The sequence below is a fragment of the Lissotriton helveticus genome, chromosome 5_1 (assembly GCF_964261635.1).
Source record: "Lissotriton helveticus chromosome 5_1, aLisHel1.1, whole genome shotgun sequence".
In the NCBI taxonomy this organism is placed as follows: domain Eukaryota; kingdom Metazoa; phylum Chordata; class Amphibia; order Caudata; family Salamandridae; genus Lissotriton; species Lissotriton helveticus.
Window position 1 is genome coordinate 2,140,748,933 of NC_136065.1, and position 15,649 is coordinate 2,140,764,581.

General features: G+C 46.5%; 1 protein-coding gene across 1 annotated transcript in view; it reads left to right on the forward strand.

Moving 5' to 3' along the window:
- The window catches only part of CRAT (carnitine O-acetyltransferase), a 223,219-nt gene extending 211,902 nt beyond the window's left edge, over positions 1-11,317 (forward strand). The window contains exons 13-14 of the mRNA XM_078646254.1: positions 3,128-3,265; positions 9,405-11,317. Of these exons, the coding sequence (XP_078502380.1) occupies positions 3,128-3,265; positions 9,405-9,620 (354 nt within the window). The 3' untranslated portion in view covers positions 9,621-11,317. The remainder of the gene's footprint in view (positions 1-3,127; positions 3,266-9,404) is intronic.
- The last annotated feature ends 4,332 nt before the right edge of the window (positions 11,318-15,649 follow it).

The window sequence follows — 15,649 nt, forward strand, 5'->3', positions numbered from 1 at the left end:
TAGTACCATATACTAGGGACTTAACAAGGGTACACCAGTAGCCAATTGTGGATGTACAAAAGTACTCACCATAGTTAATTTAGGGAGAGCAAGCACAGTGACTGAGGTCCCGGTTAGCAGGATCCGTCAGACTAGTCCAAAACATACTGACACCGGGCAAAAAGTGGGGGTAACCATGAACAGAGATCCTACTTTCCTACAACTTATATTCAGGTAGGAAAAGTGTACTTTCTGAACATCCTGCAAGTTAGACAGACTTTCTTGGCAATGCTGCAAGGGAGATGATGGCTGTTTGTCGAAGTGCTGGACTGTCCCGAAGTGTTTGGGAGGATGCACAGCCGCAGGATGAGTCAGGTCTTTGCAGCTGATGAGGAACAAGCAGCATGGCAGGGTTTGGTGCCATGTTCTATCCAGGTCCTATGTTCTCGAGGTCCTCCGTTCTTTGTCCTTCAATTCACAGGAAGTCGAATCTGTGGGCCTGATGTCAGGTAACACCTAAATACTCCATTTAGGGGCATTTAGGGGAGTATGAGGTAGTAGCCAATGGGCTACCTACCACTAGGGCAACTGCTCCGCCTATATGTCCACTTCTTGTGAGAAGTGGGCATAACCGTGACCCAGAAGGCTCTATTTTCAACACAAACAAGATGGTAAAACCCTTCTCTGACTGTTCACTTCAGGTAGTCCACCTTAGAGGTGTGACTGGCCTGTGGGTGGACCACACCTCCTGAATAACTAATTTCCCACCTTCTCTGGTGCTCCCCAGGTCTGGGGGAAGCGGGGGAGGCATGTCAAAGGCGGCAGAAGCTTTGAAGCATCTGGCCTTGATATCTCAATTGCTAGCCATCCTGCTGGAGGAGGTGAGAACTCCTTCTGCCAAGCAGGCATTGTTCCTGGCCTCTGAGAGTGCAGGCGCTCCCTCGCAGGGGTCTCGAAATCTGTCTGTGGCTGCACGCTGGAAGATACCATTCTGCCAAAACACTAAGGGACTGGTAGGGCTACAGGGAGCACCTCTAAGGTGCAATCTGAATGGAGGTCTCAATAAATCTGATACTGGCATCATTATGAATGTATTGAGATGAGGTGTTTGATACCAGCCACCATCACTCTGTGAAGCCAGTATGTAGCATGTAGCTGGGTAACTCGTAATGACCAGTGTTGATTACATGTCCTCAAAATTGCTTCCTGAACACTTGCAATGACTAGATATGGAACTAGACATCACAGGGGCATACCTGCACATGCATATGTGCCCTTACATGTAACAAAATGCCCCCTGTCCTGGGGCTCTAAAGGCCTGCTGTTGGGGCGACTCACATCTAGTACATGCAGTGTACATGGTCATTGCCTACTGGGAATGGGGAGTATCGTGTTTTCAAAATAGTGCACACCATTTCACGCATTATGCAATGGGAGGCTGCATGCAGTTTGAGTGTGGGCCGCTCTGGGTGGCATACATGCTGCAGCCCATAGGGACCCTCTTTAGTACCCATGTCCTGGGTACCATTTACCAGGGTCTTATGAGGGTGCTAAAGTCCTTGCCAATTAGGTCACAATTAACAACATGTTTGTAGGGATTGAGCACTCGAACTGGGGACTGGTTAGCAGACACCCAGTGCACTTTTAATCAAAAGCAGCAGTAACAGTCGGCAAAAAGTGGGGGCGCCCATGTCTAAAAGAGGCACTTTCATGCACTCTGCAGATTCCTTTATTGTGTTTTTTTTTTTTAAACATATATTTTTATCTGCATTTTATAGTTTTACCATGACAGTACGTAATACAAGACATACATTCTAGTGATATACTTCATCTGTTATAGTCAATTATACCGTTAGTGATATGTGAGGCTGATTAACCGGCCTTGTGTCAACGGCGGCATTTGAAGCAGTGTGAATGCCGAATAGAACAGGGGTGTGAGAACTGGGGATGGGTGCATGGAATTACTAAGTATAGGTATCAGGTGCAAGTCTGGGTGTTGTGAGTCTCACCAATCAGCACAACGGTGTACTGTTGCTCCGTGGGGATGGGTACTGTTGAACCGGTATCAGAGCCAGATCGCCTAGCGTGATAAGGTGCGGGGTGCAGCTGGCAGCATTACGAACGCACCAGTGGTGAGAGTCTAATGTTTGCAGTTGTGACTGGGGTTGGGGGTCTGTTGGCCTGGGCGTGCTGGTATCCGACTCTTTGCTGTGTGATGATTGCTTGAAGTGGTGTAGCAGTACGGCCCACTCCATGGAGATGGGGTGTGTTTTCGTATCCCCTTGACCTCTTACTCGCGCAGTGCCTCCTCCTCTGCAGCCGTCCATTTGTGTACAGCTCCCACCCATGCCGCAAGTGGGGGGTCCGTGGGGGATCGCCAATGCATGGCTATGCTCCTTTTAGCTAATAAAACAGCCAGCGAGACGAAGCGTATGTGCACTTTAAGATGTTTCTGCGTCCTGAATATGCCTAGCGCACTAGCCTCCCAAATGTTTAACCCCTTCCATGCTGGTGACGAACCCCAGCCGTCACGCTCTGCGGCGCTCGTGTGCGGATGACGGCTGGGGTTCGTCACGGCCCCGCCCTGTTCGTTTGTTTACCGCACAGCGGCGGAAACGGGCCAGCATGGAAGGGGTTAAGAGTGTGAGCCCCGTGAGGTCTCTCAGAGTGTCATGAATAACAGATTCCTTTATTGTGTTAGTAGTTTATCTTTTATGTTCTCTGTCTGACTTCCAAGCCTGGCTTTAGCAGGAGGTTGTCCATTCTGTGATCTTATGCATCCAGGAGAGGTCAAACGTGAGCAGGAACATAAGAGATCTGCCTTGTTAAACTGCTATTCAGTCCTGATATGTTGAACTTGCTGAGAATCTGATGGGGGCCCTGTGCAGTGGAGTTACAGGGTTTGTGGGTTGAGGAGCTGGGACAAACCCAACTTAACTGATTTTAGAAGGTGGTCTTCTCTCTTTGCTTCTCTTTTGCTCCTTATTTTCCTCTTGCCTCTGGCTCCATTCTTGCTCTCCTTCTGCAGCTGCTATTCTCAATCTCTTCCCCTCTTTCTATGGTTGTTCTGGCTGTCTTTACTTTTCTGACTTCCCACCCTATTCTCCATTACTCAATGTATCCTGTTTTTCTGTTTTGATCTCCGTAGGCTATTCGTGGACAAGCTATAGACCGCCACCTGCTGGGCTTAAAACTACAGGCGATTGAAGACCTGGTCAGCATGCCGGAAGTCTTTATGGACACATCGTTCGCCGTCGCTCTTCATTTCAACCTGTCCACCAGCCAGGTGAGGGCTGCTGACTCCACAGACACCCTGAGGTGCTCAGGCTGGAGGTCACTGACACCTCGCCACTATGATAGAAGAACACAGCTGTTGTAGCCTCTGGGTTCCAAAACCTTAGGGTGCTCCTGACAAAGACATGGTTACCTCTGAGGTTAATGGGAGACCCAGTGGCGTCTCATGCTCAGACATGATTACCTCCTGAGTAGGCGAGGTTCATGTCACATCAGCGGTAACCTCAGGGTTCCACTGACATGGCACCCTCACTGTTTCCCTGACACAGAGATGGTATAATCTGGTGCTTAGGATACAGATTCCCTAACCTCAGGGTGCTCAGGGCAGAAACCTTGAACTCTCAAGTGCTTAAGACACTCCTATTGTGATCTTGTGGTTGCCAGGAGGTAGATATTGTAACTTCTGGGTGTTCAGGGAACAGGCTTGGCATCCTTGAAAGAGCACGGGTGGCAAGACAGACCTGCTCAGGACATGTATTTTGGTCTGCTGAGGCGCAGATGGGTATCGTAAGGAGGTCACTGATGCAGTAACTCCAGGTGCTTATGATACAAACTTGATAAACTCAGGGTGCGCATGACACAGGCAGGTTAAAACTGAGGTGTTTCTCGTACATACATGGTACCCTCAGGCTGCAGATGGCATGTGATATTCTTGGTACTTCGAGCACATACATGGTAACCACCTCCTTCCCCAACCTCACCCGGGTGGTCTGTCCCTAGACTTATGCTTACGACATAGGCATAGACCCCAGGGTGCATAAGACACAGGAAGGTTATCCTCGGGATACACATGAAAATCTTGCGATGTTTATATTGGCCTTCAGAGACACATTGCAAGTTTGAGTCTGCCAGACACACGCATAGTTAAGTTCAGAGAGCACTAGACACAGACATGGAATCCTGTAGGTGTACCAGACACAGACTTAAAATTCTGTATGTCCTCTAGACACAGACATGGAATCCTATGCATTCATAAGACACAGACATGAAATCCACTATGTGCTCCAGACACTATATGGAATCCTCTAGGTGCATCAGACACAGACCTGGAATGCACAGGTGTTCAGCCGCAGACATTACATCCTCTGGATGCTCCAGACACAGACATGGAATCCTATAGGTGCACTATACACAGACACGTAGTCCTCTAGGCGCTCCAGACGCAGACAGGGAGTCCTCCAGGTACTACAGACACAGACATTTAAATCCTCCGCATGCTCCAGACACAGACATGGAATCCTTAAAGGGATCCTAACACAGGCACGGAATTGTCTAGGTGCTCAGACAAGATAGCCTTGATATTCTGTGGACGTGATAAGGTTAGGGTGCTCCAAACACAGACATGAGGTCATCAAGGTGCTACAGACATGTAGTCCTCGGGGTTCTCGAGACACAGACATGGAGTCATCCGGTTCCTCAAGGCATAGACAATGTAACCTTGGTACTCTGTGGACATTGTAAGCTCAGGGTGCTCCATAAACAAACATGGAATCCTCTACGTGCTGCAGACACAGACTTGGAATCCTCTCAGTGCTCCAGACACAGACATGGAGTCCTGTAGGTGCTCAATGAATGAAATGAAATGTCAACTTATAAAGCGCGATTGTTGCCCTGGGGCGTTCAAGACACAGACATGGAGTCAAGTCAAGGAAAGCTTTATTTGATTGCCGTATAAAACAATCATAAAAGCACATGAGATAAAACAACAATTATTTCATAGATTAAAATGTTGAACAGATAAGAAATATCATACATACATAAATAATGGCACATATTAAGCATTATAAAGTTAATCATCTTTCAAGTTCCAAATAAAAAGAGATTAAATAGTCATGCATTTCCTTTGACTTAAGACTCGTTTAAAAAAAGTTACAATCCTAAAAACATTGTGCACGTTGTCCAAGAGTTGTAATATGAGGAAAGCTGGTCGGCATTGCCGGAGCCCCAGTGATTTCAGAATCGGTAATAAATAAACTTTCCTCGCATCAAGATAAAACATACAAAAAGTACATGTATCGTGGACTGTGCTGAATGATTATCACAAGTGCACATAACAAGATCTTGTGCCCAGTCGTTCATTTTGGGTATGGTGACAAGTCTGTGAAAACCCCCCAGCCTGAATCCAGTCAATACAAATCTATCAAAGACACCTGGTACAAAGGTTAAATAGGATTGAATATTAAAAGTAGTTAAAATCAACTGGTTATGCATAATGGCTGGCTTAGAGATCTCTGAGCATACTCTAATGGTGTCCAGTAGCATCAGACCCTCCTTTTTAAGTCATTTCTCGTTATGTCAATGGTTCTTGGATTAGCAAAATATTCTAAGTGACCTAAATCTTGGAGGACATTCCTAATGTATCTTACCCATGGAATCTTTAGGGCCCCTTCTAGTTTCAAGGCATCTGTCAGGATTTCTCAATTTAACTTTGCTTCTTCCCTAGTCCAGAGTCGATGCCATAAGGAGACTGGCTCTAGTTTTAATAGGTCAGAATTAAAGGGAAGACCCAGTTCTGCGCGACGATAAATGATGATGTGCTATTCGGGACGGATAAAATGTCTTAAAAAAGCATTTTCCGCCCTTTGAATTGGAAACAAATCCCCAGACCCGTGCCCCATAAACTACAGTGGAGACACACTTTGCTTTATAAATTTTAATCAGTTCTACGGATGGTGTCCTACCTAGTTTTTGGGCAAAGTTGGTCAGGGCATTTATTGATCTTAATAGCACTAGTTTTTTTGCTGAAACTGTTTGCGCCCAGGTATCGTTCTGGTCGAAGAGAATTCCGACATCCAAAAATCTTAGTGACCCCAATCTTCTGACCCGTCAGGAACATATCCTTATATTTCTTAATACCATGGCCACACCGCATAATGAAAGTCTTTGAAGTGTTCACTCTTAATCCAAGGCTTTCCATGAAACTAGTAAAAGTATCTAAAATCCTCTGTAGGGCTACTTGTGTGCGGGACATGAATACCGCATTATCTGCATATACAAGTGCTGGTATTGGACGTCCGGCTACTCGGGGGAAGTCTTGGTTACCTTTCAGGAGTGCCTCGCCCAAACCATTAATGTAAAGATTAAAAAGAAAAGGGGCCAGTATACATGCTTGCCTGACCCCCTCCTTATTGGAAACGGAGCCGAGCACTCATCCTTTAAGCCATAACTTACACGAGCATTTGCATCAGTATAAAAACGCTTTAAAAAATAAATCTGAATATCAACCCCAATAGCTTCCAGTGTTGACCAGTTTACTATGGATCACGCAGTCGAAAGCTGCTGTGAGATCCACAAACGCTAAATACAGCTTTCCCTGCTCACCCGTTTTATATTTCCCCACTGTAATTGTAAGATTTAAGCTCTGCTCTACCGTCCCCATACCTGCACGAAAACCATATTGTAAGTCGGACAGAACCAAGTTGTCCTCAGCCCAGTCCTGGAGATGTTCTAATAATATACGCCCTACGATTTTTGTCATAGCATCTAATAAAGAGATCGGTCTATAGCATCCTGGAGTCTGACGGTCACCCGTTTTAAAATTTTTAACTATAACAGATTCCACCCAAGTAGATAAGAAAGGGGTATGGCAGCTGGCTGCAATTACCTGGACGATTATTGGGCCCCACAGGGAAATGTTGGACTTGTATAAATCTACAGGTACCCTGTCTGGGCCGGGAGCCTTACCCCCCTGGCTTGCAGATAGTGCCCGGTTCACCTCATCCAAGGTAAACTGCAGATCTAAATTGGGAGATAAAGGAGCCAAGGTATGTTGTTCCTCAGCGTTACTACCCATCGCGTCGCACTTGATCTCACCATTATATAGTTTGGAAAAGTGTTTGATCCATTGTTCTTCTTTAATGGCAATTTCAATAGACGTCCTCCTTCGTTGTTCAAGAAAGGCGCTTTAATCGCCTTCCAGAACGCCAAACCATCTTTCTGTACTGATGCTTTACGTAGGGCCTCCCAGGCCTCATTCTTCAGAATAGTTTTCTTGTTTCTAATGGTTCGCTTGTAGTCTATTCTAGCCTGCCTTACTGTGTCCAGATTTCTCGGGGCTCGTGTAAAGCATATTTTAGCTTAGAGCGTGCTGAGGTACACCAAAGTCAAACCATCCTCGCAATTGGCCCTTTTTGCATTTCAATCTTAGCTAAGATTCTCCTACTGCACTAGTTATCTACTTAAAAGAAGATAAGATAGTGTCTGGGGCAGATAATTTGTTCAGACATATCTCAAAGGCGGGATTGCATTTATTAACCACAGCCTTCGTAATTACATCTGGGTCTACCATTGACCAGCGCAAGGAGTATCCATTTGTTTTCCCAATAGTTATATTTTCTAACAACTGGTCGTCTTTATCTGAACGAATATGTTCTCTGGGTATTAGAAGACATGGAGTCTTCTAGGTGCTCAAGACACAGACATGGAATCCTTGGTGCTCCAGACACTGACATGGAACCTTATAGGTGCTCCAGAAACAGACACAGAATCCTCTGGGAGCACCTGACACAGATATGAACTCCCCAATGTGCTCTAGACACAGACATGAAGTCATCAAGATGCTACAGACGCAAACAGGGAGTCGTCAAGGTGCTCCAGACATAGACATGGATTCCTCTAAATGCCCAAGACACATACATGGAATCCTTGGTGCTCCAGACACAGACATGGAACCCTATAGGTGCTCCAGAAACAGACACAGAATCCTCTGGGTTCACCTGACACAGATATGAAGTCTTCAAGGTGCTCTAGACATAGATATGAAGTCTTCAAGATGCTCTAGACATAGACTTGAAGTCATCAAGGTGCTTCAGACACAAACAGGGAGTCGTCAAGGTGCTCCAGACACAGACCGGGTAACCTTGGTAGTCTGTGAAAGGGTAAGCTCTGGGTGCTCAAAGCATAATAATGAAATTCTATTGGCGCACCTGACGAAGACATGGAATCCTCTTGGTGCTCCAGACTGAGGCATTGAATCCTCAAGGTTCTTCAGACACAGACATGGAACACTATATGTGCACCAGACAAAAATATGGTAAGCTTGGCATTGTCGACAGGTAAGCTCCGGGTGCTCCAGACAGACATGGAGTACTCGCGGTGCTTTAAACACAGGTAACGTATCCTTGGTAGTCTATGGCCATGGTAAGCGCTAGGTGCTCCAAACACAGACATGGAGTTGTCAAAGTGCTCCAGACACAGGCATGGAATCATCTAAGTGCTCCAGACACAGGCATCGAATTCTATAGGTGCACCAGTCACATACATGGAATTCTGTAGGTGCTCCAGGCACAGACAAGGTATCCTTGTTATTCTGTGTCCATATTGCCATTGTCTAACCCAGGGTGGTGTGGAGTGCAAAAAAACGATGGATTTGGGCCCAGATCTTTTGACTGGGGGAGTGTGTGACATTGATCCACATTCAGTCCATCACTTGGTGTTTTTGCAATTGCCGCCCTAAGTGCGCTGGGGATGCCCAGACGTGGGTCCCAGGCACTCCACACCACTTGGAGTCAAGCTAGCCGGGCTGAAGAGAGGTGTTACCTCGAAACCGGTCCGGTCCTCGGATGCTTGATTCCGTTCTGGGAAGGACATGGCTTTTGTAGTTCGGACTGGACTGTTCCCATGGGGCAACAGGGTCAGAGCTGATTTGCATATTGCCATTGTCTAACCCAGGGTGGTGTGGAGTGCAAAAAAACGATGGATTTGGGCCCAGATCTTTTGACTGGGGGAGTGTGTGACATTGATCCACATTCAGTCCATCACTTGTTGTTTTTGCAATTCTGTGTCCATGGTCAGCTCAGGGTATGTAGCACACAGACATGATACCTTGAAGTGTTCAGACATAGACCGGGTGTCCTGTGTAGGGTGGGAGGGGAAATGGTAACCCCAAGGTGCTGTTGGCACTGATGTGGTCGCCTTTGGTACTCAAGAGACTTGGGTGGTAACATTGAGATATTTGGACATAGGCTTGGTAACCTCAGGGTGCTTCAAACATACACATGGTAACCTGGAGACAGGGAGACGGTAGTCCTGGGCGTCCAGGCCTGGCCTAATAAGTGTACTAACAGCTGCTGCAAACCTAGACTCTGTGGTCAGTCAGGAACGATTCTAAAGAGGCTATGTTTCCTTCACAGGTGCCAGCCAAAACGGACTGTGTGATGTGCTTTGGTCCGGTAGTGCCCGATGGCTATGGTGTCTGCTACAACCCCATGGAATGCCACATCAACTTCTCCGTGTCGGCGTTCAACAGCTGTGCTGAGACCAACGCTGCCCGGATGGCACACTACCTGGAGCGGGCACTGCTGGACATGCAGCACCTTTTGCAGAGCACCCCGAAATCTAAGCTGTAAGGATGTTTACAGCCCTGCAAAATGGAGCGGTCCTTCTGCGAAGAACACCCAAAAAGTCTCCTAGTGCCAGGAGCAGGGAGACCCTGTGTCTGCTCCTCAGAGCAATAGGATTGTTGTCGCCATCTTTCTACAAAGTCTAATGTTTCTTGCAGTCTGGTCCTCAACGTGGCTATTAAAGGTGACACACTAGGGAGAGTAGTCTCAGTCCTTCGGCTGGTCAGTACCAGGTGTCGGCTTTACATGTGACTGTTCCTTTTTCCTTGTGCGTGTGGAGTTCGTCAGAACATTTTAGCAAAGGAAAGGTTATAGTAATACCTGGAAATGTGACAACCACAAACCTCAGGCAATTTTAGAAGTTCTGTCCCATCTGTAGCATAGTGGTCCTTCCCATTTCCGTGTGTGTGCCCGAGTGTGGCCAGCAGACTCCGTGACCGGGCCGGAGTAGGCAACCTGGTGCCAAAGCTCTCTTGCCATCGTAACCAAGCACTTTGAGGAACACCTAGTGAGGCAGCCTAAACCTGCTCTTGTATCCTGACCTGTACTGGTCACAGGGCTCAAAAGGCTGAAACGTAGACCTTGTACATTCTAGAAGAGCAAGTGTTGAACTCTGAGAGTTGACAAAACTTATACCGAAGACCATAAATTGGCTATAAACTACAACTCGTTTTCCTGCTCTATCACGTATCCTACCTACAGAAAGCTGTGTTTGAGCTTGTCATCCTGTAGCAAGCATTGTCATGTCACTGCAGATATTAATGGACCCGCTTTCTTGAGAAACCGTGCAGTGCTTCTTTAGCAGAAATCTGTTCTGCGTGGTGTTTCAGCGGTAACCCTTAATGCAATGTCCAGCTTCCATGGTACTAAACCCTCCCAGTGTCCTATTGGAGGAGCCCAGGTTTCTCCTGCTCAAGTCCGTGACCTAGCATGTATGTCACTTCAGGGTGCTCTGTTCTTAGACTGTGATTCTGGTGGAACCACAGAACCCCATTCTTGTATACTGCAATGGCCAATTTAAGTAGGGATAGAGTATGCCATTCAGTCCCTACAGCAGCTCATAATTTACACCCTTGCCCCACCTTCTCACTGGCTCAAGTGAAGTGCCCATGGTTTCTGCATGGTAGGGTTGTGAGATTAGACCCGCACAGCTAGCCTTGTTTCTGTTTTACTTGATCTAGATATATGGCAAGAACTGGATTTCTTTTTATGCTATAATGTCCAGTCGTAGAAGGTTGCAGTGTCCATAGGGTGAACCCCCGCTCCCATTTTGGCCAAACAGCTTCCGTGCCTTCTCGGACTGACCCCGGTGACTGACATGAAGATCGGTGCCTTTGGCAGGTAATCTATATATTTTTGTGTGAGATATGTTCAATTGTTTTTGATATTGTATATCCAATAGTGCATCCAGTCTTGTTGATGGACTCCTGCACCTGGCCTTATTACTACTTCCAGGTACAGCTCCTGATTCAATCCCCCCTTTGATTTGTGGCAGAAGTGGCCAGTTCGAATGCCTCCTCCAGATCTGGCCCAGGTGCTCAGCTTTTCATGAAGGACAACAGACTGGAATCTGCACAGAAATCTTGACCGAATGGCTGTTCTGCCTTTGTCTACATTCTGTACTTCACCTTTAATGATTTCTGAACAGGCGTTTGATGTCAATAAAAAGGCATTGCTGCATAGCAGTGTGTGGGTTCTGACAATTTGGCTTGTTCTGTGCTTTGCTTTCGGGGTGACTTGCTTCACTGTTTTCAGATATTTCGCCCTGCTAATTTTACTCATCAGGGCAGACAGTGGATTTGGGAAATTTGCCACATTTGTTATCTTTCTAATCAGGTGCAGTACTTCCCTCCAAAAGGTGTACGCCACCCTACAGCCCTACCACATATGAAGCATGTCTCCCAAACAATCACACCTCACCAGAAAGGACTTGAGTCACCAAACATTGTTTTGATTAACGGTGGTGTCAGATGTATCCAAGAATAATCTTGTAGGCATTTCCCTTATATTGTGAGTTGTGTGCTTTCTATGACACCTTCTAACCAAATATTGACCCAGGATTAATTGTCCACTTTGTTACCTAGTTGACAGTCTCAGGCCCAAGTAGGGCCACAGTGTAAGAATGTAGAGACTGAGTATGACGCTTTCCAGATTTTGCGTTTTCACTATATTCCCATTGGAAATGTTGCTCTCCGATACAACAAAAAACACCCAATGGAACGACACCACACTTAACATGAAACTAGAACTGTACATCATAAATTAATAATGATCAGCAACCTCAGAGGAAACACAAGAGCAAGCAAGCTCAGGCCTTGACAGCAGCAAAAAAAATATCTTTATGTTTTTTTGCCACAGTAGGGGTGTGGATGTGTGTAAATGTGTGTGTGTGCGTGCATATATTCACTTGTTGGACCTGGCCCTTTCTGCAGGGTCATCCCCAAACCTTTTGCCTTCCACCTCCTTTTTATCTGACTTCATTTTTGACGCCTTTAGGATTTTGAGCTATCCAGTGCTAAAGGTCATATGTTCTTTACTCTAAACATGGTAACAATTGGCATATTTAATTTACTTGTAAGTCCTTAGTAAAGTGTACTGTTTGCGCCCATTGCTTGTAAATTAAATGCTACTAGTGTACCTGCAGCACAGATTGTGCCACCCACTCAGTAGCCATTTAAAACATGTCCCAGGAATGCCACTGCTGGGCATGTGTGTGCCGTTGTAAACCGCCATTTCGACCTGGCACGGTAACCTACGTGCCAGGCCAAGCCTTCCCTTTTATCACGTTAGTCACCCCTAAAGTAGGCCCTATCCAGGCTCAAGGGCAGGGTGCAATGTATTTAAAAGAAAGGGGATACTTTTGCCGTTTACGGTTCCTTGTAGTGAAAAACAGTTACATTTGTTTTTCCCTACAGCAGGGCCTTTACAGTCTCGCAGGTTAACATGGGGGTTGCCTTAAAACATCTTATAAGTGTAACTTCCCCTTGGGCGCAGATAGAAACTTGGTGTTTGGTGTCCATGAACACAATTTTAAAACATACTTCGATAAAGTTACTTTTTAAATTGCAGGTCTGAAAATGCCACTTTTAGAAAGTTGCCATTTTTCTTACTTTAACCATCCTGTGCCTATGCCTGTCTCTGAATACATGCCTGGGTAAGGGTGGCAGCTGGGGTTTGTGCATTCCCTCTAGACACTCACACAAAGGGAGTTGGGGTGTGACATTTGCATCCTGATGATCCATTACCAGGCTGATGGGTCTTCATGAGGTAGATTAGGAGGGAGGGGCTAACACCTGTACCTGAATAGGGATGTGCCTGTTCCCACACAAATACCTGCATACTCCCCTGTTATGTTATGTTAGTCTGAATTTGTAGAGCGCACGTTCACCGCATGGTTTCTTGGCGCTGTGTGCCGCTGGGGAACCCGTCCTGGCTTTCCCTGTGAGATGATCCCTGTTGGGCATCCTCAAGGTGAAGCCAGGCATCCCCAGCAGCGAGGGGGCCGTTGTGGAGATTAAGCAAGCTATTGCCCAGAGTTGCAGCGTGGGACCCATGGTTAGAGAGGCACCGAGGCGAGATTTATCGAGCCCGCTGACATTGGTTCCGTACCCTGCTGCGTCGGGAATTGAACCCTGGTCCCGGGCCGACCTCTGCTTCTGGGTCTGCCGCCTCTAACCGGTGAGCCACACTTCTCCATGTGTGCATCTGGACAGAAGGAACGTAAGGCAGAGACCTTATGAGGTTCAAAGTCCTCTTTTATTGTCTCCCCCCCATTTGAAAGACAGATTTTGGTAGGAGTACTGGACCTCTGGTTGGAGTCCTGAGGAGGCTCTGCAACCAAGAGGAGCTGCACTGCCAGGAGGGACTGCCAATTTTCACTGTACTCTGGTGTGTTGGCCTGCTGCCTGCTTCCTCTGTAGAGAGGTAGAACTGAATCTGCCCTCTACAACCGCTACTCTAGTCTGAGTGACTCCAAGGGCTTGCTGGCTTGCTCACTGTTCTGCCCGAGGTCTCGGGAACATCAAAGACCTCGTGTTCCAGCTCACTGCCCCCTGTGACCAGGACTAGCACTATAGGTTGCAAGAGCATGCCTATTTGTCGCGTGTATGACTAAGGGATCGAGTGTGGGGCTTTATTTCAGCCCCTGCTCAGTTCTACCTACAGTGGGCCTGCCTTTATTGTTTCCGGCTTGCCTTAGCGCTCCCATTTTCTGAGTGCCTAGAAGGAGCACCTCTTTCTGGTGCCAAGCTCCTGAGGATTAGCACTTCCCGCTGCAGACACCGCTAGTAGCCACAAGCTGGGTGGGTCCCCCTTCCAGTTGCCTAGCAACTGCAACGGCCCGGGCGCTCACTCGCCAGACTCCCCAGGGCAGAAGATCTGAATGCCTCATCCTACAGTGACTGAGCCTTGCAGCAGCATGCATCACCTTTTACTGAGGCGGGCCCTGTGTGCCAGGCCTGCCGACATCTGAAGCCGCTACTCTGATTCTAAGGTACAGTGCCGCAAAACATGCGCGGTCTACCCTTAACCCCCATGCCATCAAGGACAGCTGGGGGGAAATGGTTCTGCCACATTCCAGTCTCCTTGCTTCCAAGGCTGAGACGGTTGGTGGTTTGCACCTGAAAAGTACCGTAAAGGCTCTACAAGGAGCCCAATTTTAAAGCAATGTTTTGAAGGTCTTGCAAAGCGAATAACTCTTGACCTACTGATTGTATTTTTGTTGTTTTGGTCTCGCTTTAATTAGATAAACGTTCTCTATTTTTCTAAACTGGTGTAGGTTCTTTTAGTGGTGTTTTCATTGACTTACTATAACTAAAGTGTGCACAAATGCTCTATACATTGCCTCTTCTGGTAAGCCTGCCAGCTCTCCCGCCAAGCTACCAGAGGGCGAGCACAGGTTATCTTTGATGTGTAGCTTACTTGCCCTGACTAGAGTGGTGGGTTTTTCTTGGCTTAGGTGCATACCCTAGGCAAGCAGAAACTATTTCTAAAATCACTGAAAAAAACAAAAGGTTACAGGGACGTTCTAGTTAGGTTCATGTTTTACCCATACAAAACTACAGAAATTCAGCTGTTCTATTTTTTTTTGTGTGGAGTTTTATATAACCCTAACTACACCCGGAGGTATCAGAGCGATTTACATGAGAAGCAGTGACGTTACATACGGACGCATTCATTTTTTTTTGTGATGTGTGGAGAGATTAAGTGATTTGCCCAGATCACAGAATGTTGAGCGTCCCTGCTGAGATTCGAACACGGTTCCCCAACTCCGAGGTCAACCGCATTAGCAGTTAGACCACATTCTCTCCCTAAGGAACTAAACCTTGTGGCCTAAAGTTACTTAACGGCACGAGTTATAGTTTCTTTAGATAAGTATAACTATAAGTATAACTAGACCTGCTAAATTTCTATGGTTTTGTGTGAGTAAAATCGGGACCTAACTATAACACCCCTGTAGCCTTTGTTTTTTTTCCAATGAATTTGTATAGTATTTTTAACTTAAAGTAATATGTAATTGGATCGGGTACCCGTAGATCCGCTTCTCTAGATATACAAAGTTTTATTTATTTAATAACTTCAAAACTTCTGGACAGATTTACACCAAATTACAAAAAGTGCCTTTTCTGGACCAAGAGCTAGCTTGCTGCCAAATTTGGTGTAAATCTGTTCAGCGGTTTGGCCTATAGTTGTGTCTAACAATTGAAAAATCTCCACAGACATTGCATGGGGAAAAATCGTTTTTGGACCACCCCTTTTTCTTGACACCCGCTTAACAAATCACCACATTCTTTGAAAAATGTTGTAAAGATTTGTCAAACTTATTAGCAAAACAAAAAACGCTTTGTCTATGGGAAAAATTGGTCCTAACTATAACGTTCGAGGCATGTGGGCTGCTGAATTCATATCTATAGCATAGATCGCCGCATAGTGTTGGGTCCGGATGATTGCACCTTGTTGTCCTGGAAGAGTCTTCGAAGTATCACGAGATAGGTGGCTCCTCCCCTGGACTACAGTGCGCATGGGCATCGACTCCA